This window comes from Jatropha curcas, chromosome 11, assembly GCF_041381405.1.
Source record: "Jatropha curcas cultivar XTBG-Jc1 chromosome 11, XTBG_Jcur_1.0, whole genome shotgun sequence".
Taxonomy (NCBI): domain Eukaryota; kingdom Viridiplantae; phylum Streptophyta; class Magnoliopsida; order Malpighiales; family Euphorbiaceae; genus Jatropha; species Jatropha curcas.
This window is the reverse complement of record NC_143161.1, coordinates 12,585,457-12,602,868: the sequence shown is the minus strand read 5'-3', so window position 1 is coordinate 12,602,868 and position 17,412 is coordinate 12,585,457. Positions and strand designations below refer to the sequence as shown.

General features: G+C 32.9%; 1 protein-coding gene and 1 long non-coding RNA gene across 6 annotated transcripts; one reads left to right on the top strand and one right to left on the bottom strand.

Moving 5' to 3' along the window:
* Positions 1-376: 376 nt before the first annotated feature.
* On the bottom strand, positions 377-12,581 carry IP5PII (myo-inositol polyphosphate 5-phosphatase 2). Of its 5 annotated transcripts, XM_037637016.2 has the most exons (13): positions 12,492-12,581; positions 12,311-12,371; positions 11,473-11,608; positions 11,267-11,369; positions 11,092-11,184; positions 10,496-10,583; positions 10,281-10,385; positions 8,241-9,114; positions 7,622-7,806; positions 1,531-1,639; positions 1,287-1,435; positions 947-1,166; positions 377-732 (listed from the first exon to the last, which is right to left on the bottom strand). In XM_037637016.2, the coding sequence occupies exons 3-12, from the start codon at positions 11,500-11,502 to the stop codon at positions 965-967; spliced, it is 1,938 nt and encodes a 645-aa protein (XP_037492944.1). In that variant the 5' UTR covers positions 11,503-11,608; positions 12,311-12,371; positions 12,492-12,581; the 3' UTR covers positions 377-732; positions 947-964. The 5 variants fall into 5 exon arrangements, with proteins under 5 accessions (XP_037492944.1, XP_089572515.1, XP_037492945.1 ...); XM_089716389.1 differs by lacking the exon at positions 12,492-12,581 and having other exon boundaries at positions 12,311-12,384; XM_037637017.2 differs by lacking the exon at positions 12,492-12,581 and having other exon boundaries at positions 12,321-12,367.
* A 2,059-nt stretch (positions 12,582-14,640) lies between these two features.
* LOC149492595 (uncharacterized) lies at positions 14,641-15,763 on the top strand. The gene is made up of 2 exons (XR_016318890.1): positions 14,641-15,046; positions 15,543-15,763. It is a non-coding gene; the product is annotated as an uncharacterized LOC149492595 (long non-coding RNA).
* The last annotated feature ends 1,649 nt before the right edge of the window (positions 15,764-17,412 follow it).

Here is a 17,412-nt window from a genome sequence, read left to right as displayed (position 1 = left end):
AAAATATTTTTGATTATTTCATCTGAAACTTTGGAATTTTAGAAAATTTATTATTAACTAAAATTTTTAATGACTTAATAAGAGAGATATTTGATGATTAGAAGAATTTTTCATATTATGAACCAAAAAAACAAAAGAAAATTAAATTTTAGAAAAAAATAGTTTTAAAAAAAAAGTAATCAAAAACTAAAAACCATTTCACATCTCTAATAAATAGAAAACTCAAAATAAACAACTATGACAAACAGGGCCTTATTTTCTAGTTTTCCAAATAAAAAACCGGCTAATTTAAACATAAAACTCTATCTTTTAGTTTTCTTAAAAAATAATTTTAATAAACTACTCTAGTTTTCTACAAGTAAACACACCTTCAATATCTTATCTTTTGAAGCCCTCTTTCATTTATTTGGCTCAAAAATTAAGTTCAAAGTCCAAAATATGGAATCTAATCCTGTCTATGTACATTCATTGGTGACTAGCAAAACCCACACACTTCTATATATAATTGAAGTAATATCAACAAAAACCAGAAAAAGAAAAGGGTGTAAAATAACTCAATATTTTACAAGTAATTTCCTATTCCTGCTTGCATCTCAAAAGTGCAAGATTGAAAGCAAGCTTCTGAATGTTTCTTGAACGCTGGTCTCTTGTCGCAGGTGTTTCCGAACAGCATGTCAAGGGGTATTTGATTAAATAAGATTACTTCTATCTGTGTAAGTGATCTGCAATTCCCTGCTTGAAAGACAATTACATATGATCAGTAAGATGTATTCAACAGCAAGCTCGTCATGTTCTTTATAACTGAAGTTGTACAAACTACGAACTGAAGTTTACGTTATTGGCATTTGGGCCCTAACGAACTCTACTAGGTTCTAGCATTTATCACTATCTTTTTTTTAATTAAGTTCATATATCCTTAAACTTCATGGTTTAAATGTTGCTTTACCATATATCTGATACGTTATCATTCCCCTTCGACTAGGAAATTTACAGGATGTACTGCTGAACTATTGACATTGAGTGCCTTTTGCAACTTCCGACTATCGAGGACTTCAACCTCAACCAAAAACATAGAACTAACTGGCCGATGATCTGACAGCATTATCTCTGTCCGATTGTAAGAAAGTTGTTTTATACCTCTTCCTAACCAAAGTATTCGATCACACCTGCACATATGATGTCGAGTACGTAATGAGCCAATCAAGAAACATACAAGATGTGAAAATTTCTATTTTAAGTTCTTCCTGCCAATATCATTTCAATCAAAAAGCACACGGTAAACTTACCATGCTGGAGATCTTTTCTTCTCCCCTTCTTTTGGGTTCTCCCCAACATATCTGTCAGTGTTTATCTCATACTTGTAAGTGGGGGGAAAGTTTATCACTCCCTCTTTCCATCCCTCAAATACATGCCCATTGCGAAGCTCTTTGCTTAGCTGCCATAGGATATCATTCACGATGTTGTTTAGAAAGCTAGCAAAAGATGACAGAAAATGTATCCAACATAGAAAATTATGGACCTCATTCTCACCTGATCATTGTTGATGAGTTCATCCCATTGCTTCAGAGCAACAAGTTTCCTTATATCTGTGTCCAACATATTGAGACGATAATTCAAATCTCCAAACCAGAATATCTGACTGCATAGAAAAAGCATCCAATTACAAGTTCATCTGTCAGTAAATTAAAGACACAATTATTAGAGGGACAAAAAGAATTAAATTACCAGCAAAGCATACAGACATGATCAGAAAATAATTGTTTTTTATCACACAATAATTCTTGAAAGTTTTTATGGGTGAACATCTGAAACTCTTCCCTTTTCTTTGTACCAAGTCAATGTATTGATTCTGCATTTGAACTTTTTATCCTTCAATTAAGTTATACTTCAGTCTTTTTACTTCATAGGATAGGTTTATATCTATGATGGACATTGTATACTTGACGAAACTTCATCATCTCACAGATATGCAATTCTATTTTATCAGTGCTCTGAATCACTCTTCCTATCCATGCGACAAAAATATCAGCAACATTAGATCTTCAGAATGGGGATGAAGCCCATGAAACTATCTCAAGTATATGGAAACAAAATTCATGAGAATATTATAATAGAAGGCCTAGTATGAATTTATAATCATAATGTTGGGATTAATGCTCTGATACCACTTATTGGGATTAATGCTCTGATACCACTTGTTGGATATCAGCGCAGCAATAAACTCCAAAATTGATTAATAATTTATAATACCAAAAATAAGAACGGGAAAGGCAATCAAAATAATACTAACACAAAACACCAAATATGATTGTATTAATAAGAAGCAAACATTCACAAAGCTTAAGGAAAAGATTACTTACTTGGTTTTTACTTGGTTTTGCCTTTGTGTTTGCTTGGTGTTTACAATTGAGAAGAGGGGTGGTATTTATAGGCATTTCCACCTCCTCAATGTACGGCTAAGATTTGTTTACAAAAATGGACGGTCTAGATTACAAGGAACATTCTAGAGTTAGGTAAGATATTTTCATTACATCTCATGTGTGGAGAATTGTGGAGTATTCTAAAATGTGGGCTTGGACCTCCAACTTTGGGCTTAAGGCTTCCTAAGTCTTGGCTTATTATAGCAACCCATTTTGGTGGTAACTAAATTAATCGGTGATATTTTAATACTCTCCCTCAACGATTAATTTCTCTTACTTCATCATTCCCAACTGTTGGCGAAAATCTTCATATTTATTTGCGTTTAAACTCTTTGTAAAGATATCGGCTGGTTGATCCTCCGTCTTGATATATTTCATTTTAATCTCTCCTTGTAGAACCTTCTCTCTGATAAAGTGATAGTGAACCTCCACGTGTTTTGTTCTCGCATGAAACACCGGATTCTCAGCCATTTGTATAGCTGAACGATTATCACAATTTAACGGAATTGGATAGTCAATGGGTTGATGCAGATCGTTCATAAGCTGTGACAACCAAACACTTTCCTGAGCTGCTGTTGCTGCTTCTCGATACTCAGCTTCTGTTGTGGAAAGTGACACTGTAGGTTGTCTCTTACTGCACCAAGAAATTACTCCTGAACCAAGACTAAATGCATAGCCTGTTGTCGAGCGCCGAGTGTCGTGATCTCCTGCATAATCAGCATCGCAATATCCTTCCAACTTGATAATTTCACCTCTCTTGTAAAAGATCCCATAATCGATTGTACTTTTGACATATCTCAATATTCTTCGAACTGCTTCCAAGTGAGGTTTCTTAGGCTTCTGCATAAATCAGCTGACTACTCCAACTGCAAAGGAAATGTCTGGCCGTGTCATAGTGAGATAGATTAGGCTTCCCACTAGTTTTCTATACATAGTAGCATCTTCGAGATCATTCCCTTCATGAGCACACAGGTTGACATTAGCAGCCATTGGAGTAGATATCGGCTTGCATTCCATCATTCCAAACCTCTTCAGAAGATCTCTTGCATACTTCTGTTGTCCGAGGTACAAACCTTCCTTGGCTTCTTCTATCTCCAATCCAAGGAAATGCCTGAGCTTTCTCTTTCATCTTGAAACGAGTAGCCAAATTCTCTCAGATGAGTTGAATCTCTTCGATGTTGTCGCTAGTGACTATTAAATCATCAATGTATACTAGCACTATAGCTAGTCTTCCTTCCCGATCTTTTACAAATAAACTGGAGTCTGCTAGTGCCATAACATATCCATTCTTGACAAGGAATTTTGCAATCTTGCCATACCAGGCCCTCGGTGCTTGTTTTAGACCATAGAGAGCTTTCCTTAGCTTGCACACATAGTTAGGATTTTCACGACTTCTGAACCCTGGTGGTTGCTCCATGTAGATTTCACGATCAACTTCACCATGTAAGCATGCATTCTTCACATCCATCTGCCACAAAGGCCATGACTTACTAGCTGCTAAAGCTAGTAATACTCGCACAGTCGTGATCTTGGCAACTGGACTAAATGTCTCATCATAGTCCAAGCCATACTGCTGAGAAAATCCACGAGCAACCAGTCTTGTTTTGTATCGCTCAATTGATCCATCTGGGCGAGTTTTGATTTTGTAGACCCATTTGCAAGAGATGGGTTTCACATCTCTTGGTTTTGGCACTAATTCCCATGTTTGATTTTCCTCCAAAGCAGCAATTTCTTCTTCCATCGCAGTAGTCCACTCCATCTTCTTTGATGCTTCTTCATAAGTTGTTGGCTCCTTTATCTCTGCTATAGCAGCATTTGCATATTTTGGATTAGGCCTTCTTTCTCGACCTGATCGCCGAAGTGGAGGATAATCTGGATCTTGTTCTTCTTGACTTGGCTGCTGTTGTTCGTATGCACCTATCTTCCATGGGCTCTTCGATTTCTCTTGAACTCTGGATGGCTCTCCTTGACCTTTCTCTGGGATGAACTCTCCCTCTCCTATCTTCTTTTCAACTTTTTCTTGAATTTCTTTTGAGTCTGGTAGCAGAGTTGCTTCAGATTACCACCAAGATGATGTCTCATCAAAGACCACATTTCGTGAAATATGACACTTGTTAGTTGTAGGATCACAACATCTCCAGCCTTTTCTTTGCTCATCATAACCAACGAATATGCAGCGAAGTGCCTTTTTGTCAAACTTGCTTCAAAGTTCATCCAGAACGAAGACATAACACACGCATCCAAAAACGCGAAAATGACTTACAGTTGGTTTAATGTTCCACAGTTTCTGGAATGGAGATGTAAACTCCAGTCTTGCTTGAGGTAGTCTATTGGTGACGTACACAACTGTCTTCATGCACTCTGCCCAAAATCTAGCTGGCACATTTTTCACATGGAGCAAACTCCTGCAAATCTCCACTAGGTGTCGATTCTTTCTCTCAGCAACTCCATTTTACTGCGGTGTTCTTGGACATGTGAATTGTCTTCGAATGCCTTGCTCTTGGCAATATTTAGTGAATTCGTCAGACTTGTACTCTCCACCATTGTCGGTGCGAAGGCATCTAATTTTATTTCCGACTTCTTTCTCAACTTTGTTCTTGAAAGCTTTGAATTTTTCAAAAGCTTCCGACTTCTCTACCATGAAATCTACCCAAACATATCTCGAGTAGTCATCGATGAAAGTAATCATGTACCTCATATCACTGTTTGTAGGTTGCTTGATCCGTCCAAGAACATCTGAATGTATTAACTCCAATGGCACCTTAGCTCTATGTTTTGACTCTTCAAAGGGAAGTTGGTGAGCTTTTCCATACTGGCATCCAGCACATATAGTGTCTTATCGGCATTCCAACTGAGGAAGACCTTTAAGCATGGACTTCTTCATCATCACCTTAAGCTTGTGATAACTAACGTGTCCTCGACGAGCGTGCCACAAGTCAGCTGTCTCACTCTTTCTTGTTCTGTCAACATAGGCTTTTTGTGCTGACATGACGTATATTGATTCTACTCGCCGTCCTTCCATAACTGGATCTCCGATTAATTTAAGGTTACGATAAACCTTCACATTATCAGGACCGAACACCACATAATTACCTGCACTTGCTATTTGTGATACAGAGAGCAAGTTTGTCTTCATCCTTGGCACATGGTAAACCATCTATAACTCCATTTTCTCCTTACTGGAGGGAGAAACAATGGTTGTCTTTCCAATATGAACTATTGGCAATCTCGTGTTATTTGCTGTAACTACAACACGACCTCCATCGTAATCGGATACATCTGATAATTTCTCCTTGTTTCCAGTCATGTGATTAGAACTTCCAGAATCAACTATCCAATCATCATCATAGTTGATTCTATCACTTACAGATATTAATGACGACTCCTGCTCGGATCCTTTCATCATCATCTTTACTGGCTTCTGTGGTGAATTTTCTTCCTCCTGAACAAAGAAATTGTGAATATCTCATTCCTCTTCACTTTGTTGCTCGTTCTGGGTTGATGTGTGTTTCCTTCTACTCGTCTGCTTCGACATTCTCGGGCAAAATGTCCTCTTTTGTTGCACTTATAGCAACAATCACTTTCTCGCCAGTCGTCTTTCCTTTGTCCTGGCCTTGCTCTCCCTTGCTGTGATGGTCTCCACTTTTGCTTTCTCCATCCTTGTTGATTGCTCCTTTCTTTTCCACCATCCCCTCTTTTTAGCAAAGAGAGCTTTCTCATCATCCTTCAAAGCTACTTTAGACATTTTTTCGTCTAAAGTCTCTTCATTGGACAAGATATTCTCTAACTCGTCTAAGGTTGGTTGTGTAGCCCAACCACGAGTAGCAGTCACAAGACCCTTAAATTCAGGTCTTAGACCATGGATGATGATCCTCCTCATCCTGGTCTCGTTGATCTCGTTGTCTGGATCTAATTTCGAAATCTCCTCACATAAAGATTTTACTTTAGAAAAGTATTGACTTACAGTGAGGTTCTGTTGCGAGATTGAGAATAACTCATTTTCGAGCCGTTGCAATTTTGCTTCGTTCTTTTTGGCGAAAGCAGACTTGAGAATGTCCCATGCTTCCTTTGGTGTTTTAGCCGACTTGATCCGTTGCATCTGCTCATCTTCTACTGCAACTGTCAGCACATACATCGCCTTCCCGCATTTTGTCTCCCACTCTTTCAAAGCTTTCGCATGCCCAATTGGTGGTGTAGTATTATCTCCTCTGACGATATCCCATAAGTCTTGACCTATGAGATAATATCTCATACGGATACTTCAGTTCTCGTAATTGTTGCTATTTAGCTTCTCGATGCTATTAGCAACTCCAGAAAAATCCGCCATGAGATATTGGTGTTCCTGACACTAACCAATGCACAACGGTCCTTGACCAATCAAGATCACAATCCTTGCTTGTGAATCTTGCTTCAACAACAGTCCCCGACTGTTAATTCCAGCAGAGTAACGATACTCTACACTTGTAAATGAACACCACAAAATACCACGACTACAACAACTACCACCACAACCAGGCTCTGATACCACTTGTTGGGATTAATGCTCTGATACCACTTATTGGGATTAATGCTCTGATACCACTTGTTGGATATCAGCGCAGCAATAAACTCCAAGATTGATTAATAATTTATAATACCAAAAATAATAACGGAAAAGGCAACCAAAATAATACTAACACAAAACACCAAATATAATTGTATTAATAAGAAGCAAACATTCACAAAGCTTAAGGAAAGGATTACTTACTTGGTTTTTACTTGGTTTTTGCTTTGTGTTTGCTTGGTGTTTACAATTGAGAGGGGTGGTATTTATAGGCATTTCCACCTCCTCAATGTACGGCTAAGATTTGCTTACAAAAATGGACGGTCTAGATTACAAGGAACATTCTAGAGTTAGGTAAGATATTTTCATTACATCTCATGTGTGGAGAATTGTGGAGTATTCTAGAATGTGGGCTTTGACCTCCAACTTTGGGCTTAAGGCTTCCTAAGTCTTGGCTTATTATAGCAGCCCATTTTGGTGGTAACTAAATTAATCGGTGATATTTTAATACATAACATATACTATACAGACACATGTCGCCATGCAATTTCTAACAAAATATTTAGTTGAATTAAAAAACATAAAGCTGCGAACATGGTAAAGCCCAAATGAAGAAATGCATGTTAAGCATATTGAAACTTATCCAAAGATTGCTTACTCATGAGATGGTATTGTCTGTGGTTGATCTGTGTCAAAGACAGATGAAAAACGGGTACGCCTTATGATTTCATAGACATCAGCATTTCGCCTTTGTTCAGCCCCATCTTTTTGACCTGAGGTCAGATGAGAACAAACAAAGCACAGCCTTGACTGGAAAAGAGACATGCTAACAGAAACAGAACCCTGCATCAGCTTCCCTCAATGAGACATATGGTAATGAAAGGAAAACGCGTTCAGTTAATTATCAGTTAAAAATGTATTAATATTTTATCTTCTTTAAATATTATGTAATTATATCTTCATCCAATCATATTGCAACACATTATAATGTGAAGGATAAATTGTAACACATTTTCTCACCATAAGCAGTAAATTAGGACACCACCATATAGTGAAGCAACCTGATTGTTTGATGATATTACAGCAATATTACAGCAATAATTCCAGAGATTATTGTTAAATCGCTTCTTTACATTTTAGGGTTCACTGTTTATTTAATTATTTTGTTGCCAAAAATTTATATGAGCACCACCACTTCCACTTTTTATTTACTATATTGAGGATGTGATATCTTTGCAAATATGCTGTTGGACAACAAGAATGAAGAAAGCAATTACCTTGTTTCCCATGTAGCCCATTAGACCAACTCCAACTGGAGAGACCTTCAAATTGTTTATATGTCTCCTTAACCTCTTTCGCACCCAAATTGATACATATATCCCAACCATTTGCTTGCTAACAATACGTACATACTTGGGACGTGATATTCCATTGTCCTTAATGAATCCATTATTATTTTCTTCCGTTGGTACTTCTGGGAAAATGTCATCATCTTCCTCTTCAGATGACTCATCAAATGGATCAGAGAAAGAATTAAGAACCTCAGGAACTTCAAGAACTTCAGGAACTTTAGGAACTTCAGGCTTTCCTTGCTGCTCTACCCACATTGATCCTAGGTTCCCATAACTGTGGTGAGATCTTCTTAGTCCATTGACGTTTATTGCAAAATTATGAGGACTAAATACTGAAGGATCCTCAGACCAATTAAAGCCCATCCTTGCAGAACTGCTGAATACCCTTCGCAGCCTGGAATTGGAAGAGATTACTTGTGGGGTTGCATCTAATGGATGTTCAGGCCAGTCTAATCTACCATCACAGTCAATTCCATATATTCTCTTCAAATGCAAATTTTTTCGAATGTCGAATACTTTACTATTTTCAATTCTTTCAAAATCAAAACCATCAGCAGTTTCTGCATATTCCTTACTCATCATTTCCAATGGCAGACCATCAACCTCATCTGCAAGTTCATCAGCAACAGAAGAAGTCCTTAGTACCGGAGAGGGTGGAGCACTGTAACATTTGTGTTTGGTTTCAGGTTGTGCAGATTTGTTGAGAGTTCTTCTAATGATTGACTCCCATTTCGGAATTGGCCTGTTACTTTCTGCTCCCAGTACATTTCCAGCATTCAAAGGTACTACCTCCTGGAAACTGTTAGGAAAAATACAAATAAAATATTAAATTTTGATGAATAGAAATGAAATATTAAAACCTCGTATAGAAGGTAGAAACTTATTAGCCATCAGAAATTCCTTTGCTACTTAAAAGCCGATACTATGGCAAAGAGGGAAAAACACTGTAATCCACTCAGACAGCAATTTGAATTGCTGCAAATCATAAACACAACCCTCTATATTTGGTTTAACTTTTAGATAGACGAAGCATATGAAAATCCAAAAATATGACTATAAATGTGAAAAATCAACCATCAAATCTGCTTGTCCAAATATTGAAATATTGGATAATTGTTTGAAGGTGTGGAATACAGTAGATGATAAATGTTGTTTCAGGCTGTTTGCCTTCAGACTCCGGAAAATGGGAAATTGGAGCACAAGCTAACCTTTTTTAGAGAATTGTGATGCAGCCAGGACAACTTTTGGATGATATTAGGGGTAAAATGAAGGCGTATAAATAGTATTCTGGCATCCCAACTGTATGCAGCTCACTGGAAAACAGCAAATCACATGCATAACACAGACTAGGATGATACTTACCTCTAACAGAACTGAATCATAAGCAAAGCACCATTTGGATGGTTATGATTCATCAAAGCTTCAGACTTTCTATCAGCTATGAGCCTATGGTTACTCTTAAACAATTGTTATGGGATTCTTGGAAGGATAGATGATGACAGAAAATGATAAGCAATAAAGTCAAAACTTAAATAGTTCAACCCTCTCCTAGAAAAATCCTTTGACAAGGTTCCATTAATAAATACTCCACAAATATGTTTATGATAACTTGAGATCATTAGAGTCTCAACAATTTCTATTTATATTTCAAAGATCCTTTGGATCTCAATTTATCATGTTCTGTATACAATCTTCAATTAGTTGAACAGAAGTTCCAACTTCTTTCTTCTTGAATGAAATATCAGCAAAGCTCAAGATTCTATAAACATAACATCGGAGAAACAAAAGCTCACACAAGCAATCACACAGTACAGACAAGAACGCAAAGCAAATGCATCAGGGGAAGACAGACACAGGCCCAGAGATTCAGGAAAAAAGCAGTAAATCCAATGGATAGGTGGACATATTTTTTTTTTTTTTTTCCCTAGTATCATTTAGAACAAAAAAAATTTAGAAAATACTAACCCAATGATATATATATCTGCTGGTTCTTCTGTGCAAAGCCAATCATCTATCTCAAGATCCTCATATGGATGTCTTCCAGCAACATTCCATGTGCCTATCATCACCCTACAAGACAACCAAATTTCAAAATTTTACTTAAATGGTAACTTTAGACTATATTTGAAGAAATATGCGGAACTTATATACTTAAACAAATATGCAGATTACAGCCAAACCTCACATCCTTAGTATTTATATACTGGGCACGGAGAGTTTCAGATTTTCCTCGCCTGTGTCTCACTGAATAGCCCTTAGAGACTGCATCTGGATATAAAAATTCGAAACCTCACAATTAAAATAATAATTGGGGATCAAAAATATTATCTGACAAGATCAGAAGATGGTGTTTCGAATTTATCAAGATAATTGAATAAAAAACTCTCTTAGCTATTACTTGGAGCATAGAAGTGTGTTTAGAAAAACTTCAAATTCTCTCCTCTTTAAGCAAATATTTCTTATGTTTCCAAGATTCACATAGAGAACAAAATATCAGTAATATTATGATGTTATAACAGATTTAGGCAATGTTAGAATTAAGAAATTAAATTGCCAATCAGAGGTTGTAACAAAATCTTAAAAGGTCAAATTAGGGAGATCAACAGATGCGTTGTAGAGAAGTTAAACAATATAAATCACAAGGGAACAACTAGTGAAGAGGAAGACATCTTTTTTTTTTTAATTATTTTTTTGAGCTTCTAAGAGCTAAATATGCTTTTGAACTTAAATGAATTTAATACAAGTGGATTCAACAATGGACATAGAAGATTATTGCCTGAGATTTGACTCGGGAATGAAGATTGGTTCCCTTGTGTAATATAAGCAGGGTCCTCGCTAACATTAACTCGTTCATCTTTAAGAGAGCAAGCTGTAAAAAATAGCAGAAAACATGATCAAGCACAAGAAGCATCAAGAACAAATTGATTATGGTAGCCACGCTTGAATTGTACCATCATCTTCACTCTCAGTTTCAGTGTACTCATCTTCACTAAAATCATACACCTTAGGTTTTATGTTCAACCATTTCTTCATGACAAGGGAAGGCCAAAAGGCCTGCAATCAAAAGCAACTCTCCAAAATAAGGATCAACAAATCATCACTAATTAAAGCAACAGAAATAGAAGTAAAGCCAATATAAAGAAGCATGAAAACATACCTCAGAGCGCTTTCCTCTCTTTGCCCTCATTGCCTTAAAATCAAGGCAAAAATGGAGGTTCTATCAGCAATTATACAGAAGTTATTCAAAGTACAAGTCCTTCAGTTACAGGCAGAGTCATTGGACTGTCTCCTTCCTAGGAGATTAGTATTTAAATAAGAGGCATAGATTAGAACCTATTAAAAAATTAGAAAAAAAAAAAAAAAAGAAGAAAACAGCTCCAAAGATAGGCTGGTTTCTGACGCCAAACACAAAGAAGATTCATGTTAAAGACCAAATATAAAAGACGGAAAAAGCATGGACATATTGACATACACATCCACAACCTCAACTTGCAATAAAGGAATAAACTAAATGGTCCTCCTCCCACATCTGTATTTTCTTATACAAAAACAGTCTAGCACGATATAATTGAAAATTCAATAAATCATTTTCTACTTTCAATGAAAATCAAATTGTCATTTTCATATGAAACAACCAACCTTATATAGTCCTACTCATACATATTCCTGTAAGCCATTGACATACCCAACAAATTAGCATTAAAAAACTTGAAATTTAATCAACCCATATCCTAATTACAACATACAATTAAAAACATCAAATGGGTATTTACTATTATACAATAATTAGTGGCTATTAACTCATAAGCACACCAAAACTCCAAATCAAATTGAACCAACCAATCAAATCTACAGACAAATTTAGAGACTTTTTGAGTCCAGATTATACGTAAGCCAAACTTATAAAATACTGATTACTGATTAGACTAGCAACTATAAATTTATATTTAACGCAAAGACAAAACCCAAGCGAAAGAGATAAATAGACAAAAAACCTGACCGCACCATCACAGCCAAGATTTGCAATAGACCCCACCACCCTTACAAAAACACAGCCTGAAACTTGTAACAACCCAACAAAGAAATAAGAAATCAAGGGTCGACATAAAATAATGAAGTTTAAGTCAAAATGGGTAATCATAATCGCTAATCAACGAGTAATTAAAAATTAATTACATTAAAGACAGCTGTTTAGCCATTGTTTGGACGGTAACACTTAATTTTCTTTATATTGCATTATGTAAGTTTTCTGCATAAGAAAAAGAATTAGAAGAGTTTAATATTTGCATGTATATGTCTGTGAAAAATGACCCTCGACCAGATTCATACATGGACCACAAAGAAAGATGGGTCAGCGCACTATATGTGAAGAAGATGAAGCCGTCTGCTCGTTTCGATTTTCAGCCGTAATAAGTCCAACTATTTTTGGGTTTTCTTTTCCAATGCCCTTTTTGTCAACAAAATTACAAAAAAATAAAAAAATAAAATAGTACTATTATGACATCATAATAAATAATTTATTTCCTTCGAATTAATTATTATTTTATATATAAACTAATTACTTCAAAGCTTACATATTATTTAAAAGACAAATTATTTTTTTAGTTTCATATATTTATTAAATATGAATAATAATTTATGCTAATTTTTTTACCTTTTACCCATATTTTATGTTTGATTAATTGAAAATTATGCTAAATTTAATGGAAAGACGGTTAAGAATGGATTTGGTTCAACTGGTTCATACATCTAATAATTGATTGATACCGAACATCTAATAGTAAGCTTATGCTAATTTCATCAGTTATTCAAGCTTTTCGCATTAATTGCTAACTGATTTGAATATTATTTAACATTTATCCGCCGCAGTAATTAACTATCCGCTGATATGAACATCTAAACTATAGAATTCATTATTAAATATTCAAATTATTGTACTATCAAATCAAAACTCAATTATTTAGTTACAAAAATCAAAATTTTCTCAAATGGGACAAAAATATCTTCAATGTGGATAAATCTATCTTTGACTTATTCAAAAAAATGTTGTTTTTCTTTTTTTTTTTTTTTTTTTTTTTGTTTTCTTTTATCTAATCGAAAGCTAGCTTATTATATATAATTGACTATAAACTTAAGAAAAATGGACTTAAATGACATCTAAGTCGGTTAGGGTTGGATTAGACTATAGATATAATTTAATAGGTACAAGTTACAATTTTTTTTTTCCTAAAAAAAGAAACGCCTCTTTCTAGTGATTTTTTTTTATTTTGCTAAATATTCTAAAAATAAGTTTTGAAAAAGACTCTTTTTGTCTAATAAAAAATGATTATAATTAATCAAACTTGCCAATTTTCATCAACATATATAGATTCATGCACATGTATATATATGTAAATTGTTTATTAGATAATTCATATAAAGCATTCTCGTCAATATTTCTGATAAGTAAGAGAATTTTGTTGTAATCATATGTTTTTTTTTTATCTTAAAAATAATTTTATAAAATTAAAATGATCATGGTGAACACTAAATTTTACTGTATAGTCTTATAATTAATTAAAGGATTTTTGTAGACATTATCATAATTTTAAAACTGTTGTCAGTTCCAATCATAGAAAATATAAAACCGAAATCGAACTGTTTTTTACAGTTTCTAAGATGATTTTGGAACTGTTACTTTTGATTTGTTCGGGTTTTGGATTGAAATTAGGTGACTTATTTCAAATTTTTTAAAATTATTTTTTAGATTTGTATCTTAAATAAATAATAATAATAATAATAATTATAATAATAATAAATAATAGTATTGAAAAATTAAATTAATTTAATAAAAATTCTTAAAATTATTTCAAAAAATTATAATAAAATAAAAAAATAAATTGAAAGTTTTTTTTTTTTGACTATTCTTTTTATATATGGGAAATCTAATATTTGTTTTTGAAACTCCTTTTTCAGTTGGGTTTTTGATGGTTAAATTTGAAAAATACGTTAAATGAGAGCCACAAAATTGAGAATCATGAAGAGCTAAGAAGGAAGGTAAGGTTTTTCTTGTTTTGGAGAGAATCATCACTGTAATCGATGAGGTTTTGGGCTAAGGGGAAACGCGTGTGGACATGTGTACGGTAGCTGTACTGTAGTCTCTCTCTGTAGTTGGTGGGACAAAATATCAACTTCCTCGTTGAACACAGCTTAACATTAGCTTTATTTTTTATTTTTTATTTTTGAGAAGAAAGCTATATTACAATGGATGCCACCCAAACAATAATTTACATATTTAAGACAATTATTTTTCTTTTTTTTTTTTTTTTAATAAATATTTTGGACATTTCCTAATTTCTACCTCTTTTATTTGTTTTGTTTTGCTTAAATAAATCACGTAAGAGCCACCCTTTACTCGTTCAAACGGTCAGGTGGAGTTATTACAGGGGTTCAGCAAAAAACCAACCGAATTGAAAAACTTAATTGTTTTGGAAAGAGTGTACAATAAAATTTATTTTACTCTCTCCTCTTTACTTTCCAAATCGGAAGGAAAATGAGCTAAAGTTGGTGTAAAAATTTACTGTTTGTTATGAAATTACAATTTTAACTATCCATCCACATTTCACTTTCCCAAATTACTTCATCCACCACCATTCTCTCCTCTCTTCTCTCAAGTTTCACTTCCATCTCAAATGAGTATCCTTCTCAACCTTCAAAATCATGAACTATGAAGAATTCTTTTTAGAGAAGGAGTGAGTTGTCCAGTTTATTACATTTCGAATCAGCGTTGTTAAGCTAAGCGTTTTCTTTCGTTTTTTTTTTTTTATTTTTTATTTTTTCATATTTTCAGTTTCAAAAATTTATCTTTTGTACTCGATAGATAAGCATTATCTTGTCTTTGTTGTTTTGTTTGAGTGAAAATGCAACTATGATGGATTTTTGGTTTTGAAGTAGTCATTCTTTACAAGATCTAATAAATTTATGTATTTTCTTGTTTTTTTTTTTTTTTTTTTTATATATGGCGTTGTATTTGTTCTGTACTGGATAAAAATAACAATTGCTTCTTCCTGATATGAAGTGCAATTGACTTACATGGGCTTCGGTTAATAACTCTTTGTTTTCACTTTTTCTTATTTTTCTTATTTTTCTCTTTTTTTTTTTTTATTTGGCATTACATCTTATCTTTGTTTTTGATGGAGGATTAAATTTAAAGATTAAATAAATAATTGCACTTTGTTTTCGATGCAGGAATAAACTTCAACTTTGAAAAAGGAGACCTTGTTCAGGTATTTTTTTTGGATATTTCTTTTTTTTTTTTTTTTAGTTTTAAAAAAATTACACAAGTTTCAATTCTAATTTTTCGACTTGTTTATTTGTTTGTGTTTGTTGTTTACATTGCCCACTTATGATTAGGGTATTGAACTTTTTGTTTGTTTTCTGTTGTATTGATTCGTAAATATTATATCTCAGCTATAATTTATTGCATTTAAAATATAGACATAACTATTTGACAATAGAAATACGAAAAATTAATAGTAATAATCATATATATATTTTTTATTACTATATAATTATAAATGGACACATGGTTGTGTAGTTTAAAAAGTGGAGGATGAAGACACAGTGAACAATGAAGTAACTGAAAATATAGCGGATACATATAATCATTTATCAACTCAGTTACAACGCTCTCAACATTTATGGAGAAACAAGATGGACAATTGGCAAAGATAAAGAAGATTGTCGTGCGTTAATCTACAATGTGTAATTAAATAAATTTACTACAAAATTTTTATATAATAAATTTATTAATTTATATGGTATATTTTATAATAACAATGATATATCACTTTCTAGGAATATATATATATATATAAGTGTTCATATGAGTTTTGAGTTTCAATAGAAAAAATTAAAATTTTGGTTCCGTTTGATATTTTCATTTTGTCATCTAAAGACTAATTAAATCAAACATAAAAAATGAGTAAAACAAAAAAAAAAAAGATATTTTCATTTTCTCAATTCTCTCGATCCTTAATTTTTGATAGCTAACAACTAGAAGTTTTATCAATTTGTATTCTTAAAATTAATGAGATAATGTAAAAATAAAAAGTTAAGTTTCATAACTAAAATTTTTATGAGGACATTGAAATCAAAACATCAATTTTTTTTTTTTTTTTTAAATATGGAAAACACAAGTGATATAAATATTTGAAAAACTCTTTTCAAGTTGCTGATTAGGAAGATCTAATGTATCATAATATCCTGAATGTTACGGATTTCTACAATTTCGCCCTATTTGATTGTTTTGTCAATTTTATTCTAATTTCGACTTTTATAACAATAGCACTCTCAAAATTGCAAATAAGGATGGAATTACAAATAAAAAATAATTTTCATTTTTTAAAAAATTAATGATAAAAAAATAAAATATCAAATGTTCTTTGAATGTCAAATTATAATCGAATCTAATGGATAGCACATTTATAGATTTAAAAATATGATATTTATTATATATGCAATTAAAATAGTTAAAAAGTTACTTATTTACTTTTTATTAAATGAACAATAAATTGAATATATTATCAATCCAAAAATTAGAATTTTCATTCTTAAAATATAGATGGTATAAACAAAACATCGTAACTAGAAATTATATTTCATTAGTTTAATTTTTGTATTTTTATTAATTTAATTTTTATGCAATAATTGAAATTTTTTTTGATAAGTTATAGAAATCTATATTATTAAATTATTAATTATCAAATTTATTTTAAAAATTAAAATTTAATGTGCAAAATTATTTGTTTAGTACAATGGAAATTTTTTTTAAAATTTTTATTTTGTTTAATTTTTATCAAAGTCGGGACGATCTGAAAAATAATTTTTTTATTTATTTACAATTTCACTGTTAATTGCAATTGAGGTGTTATTACTACAAACGGTTAAAATTGGAAAAAAAATTGATAAAAAAGTAAAAATATGGTGAAATTGTAAAGACTTATAAATTTCAGGATGTTCTTATATATTAAGCTATATTTGACTTTTTGGTGTAGTCCGTATTGATTGTGGAACAGGACTTACCCTATAGCTCATCCAAGTGTTGAATTCAAATTGC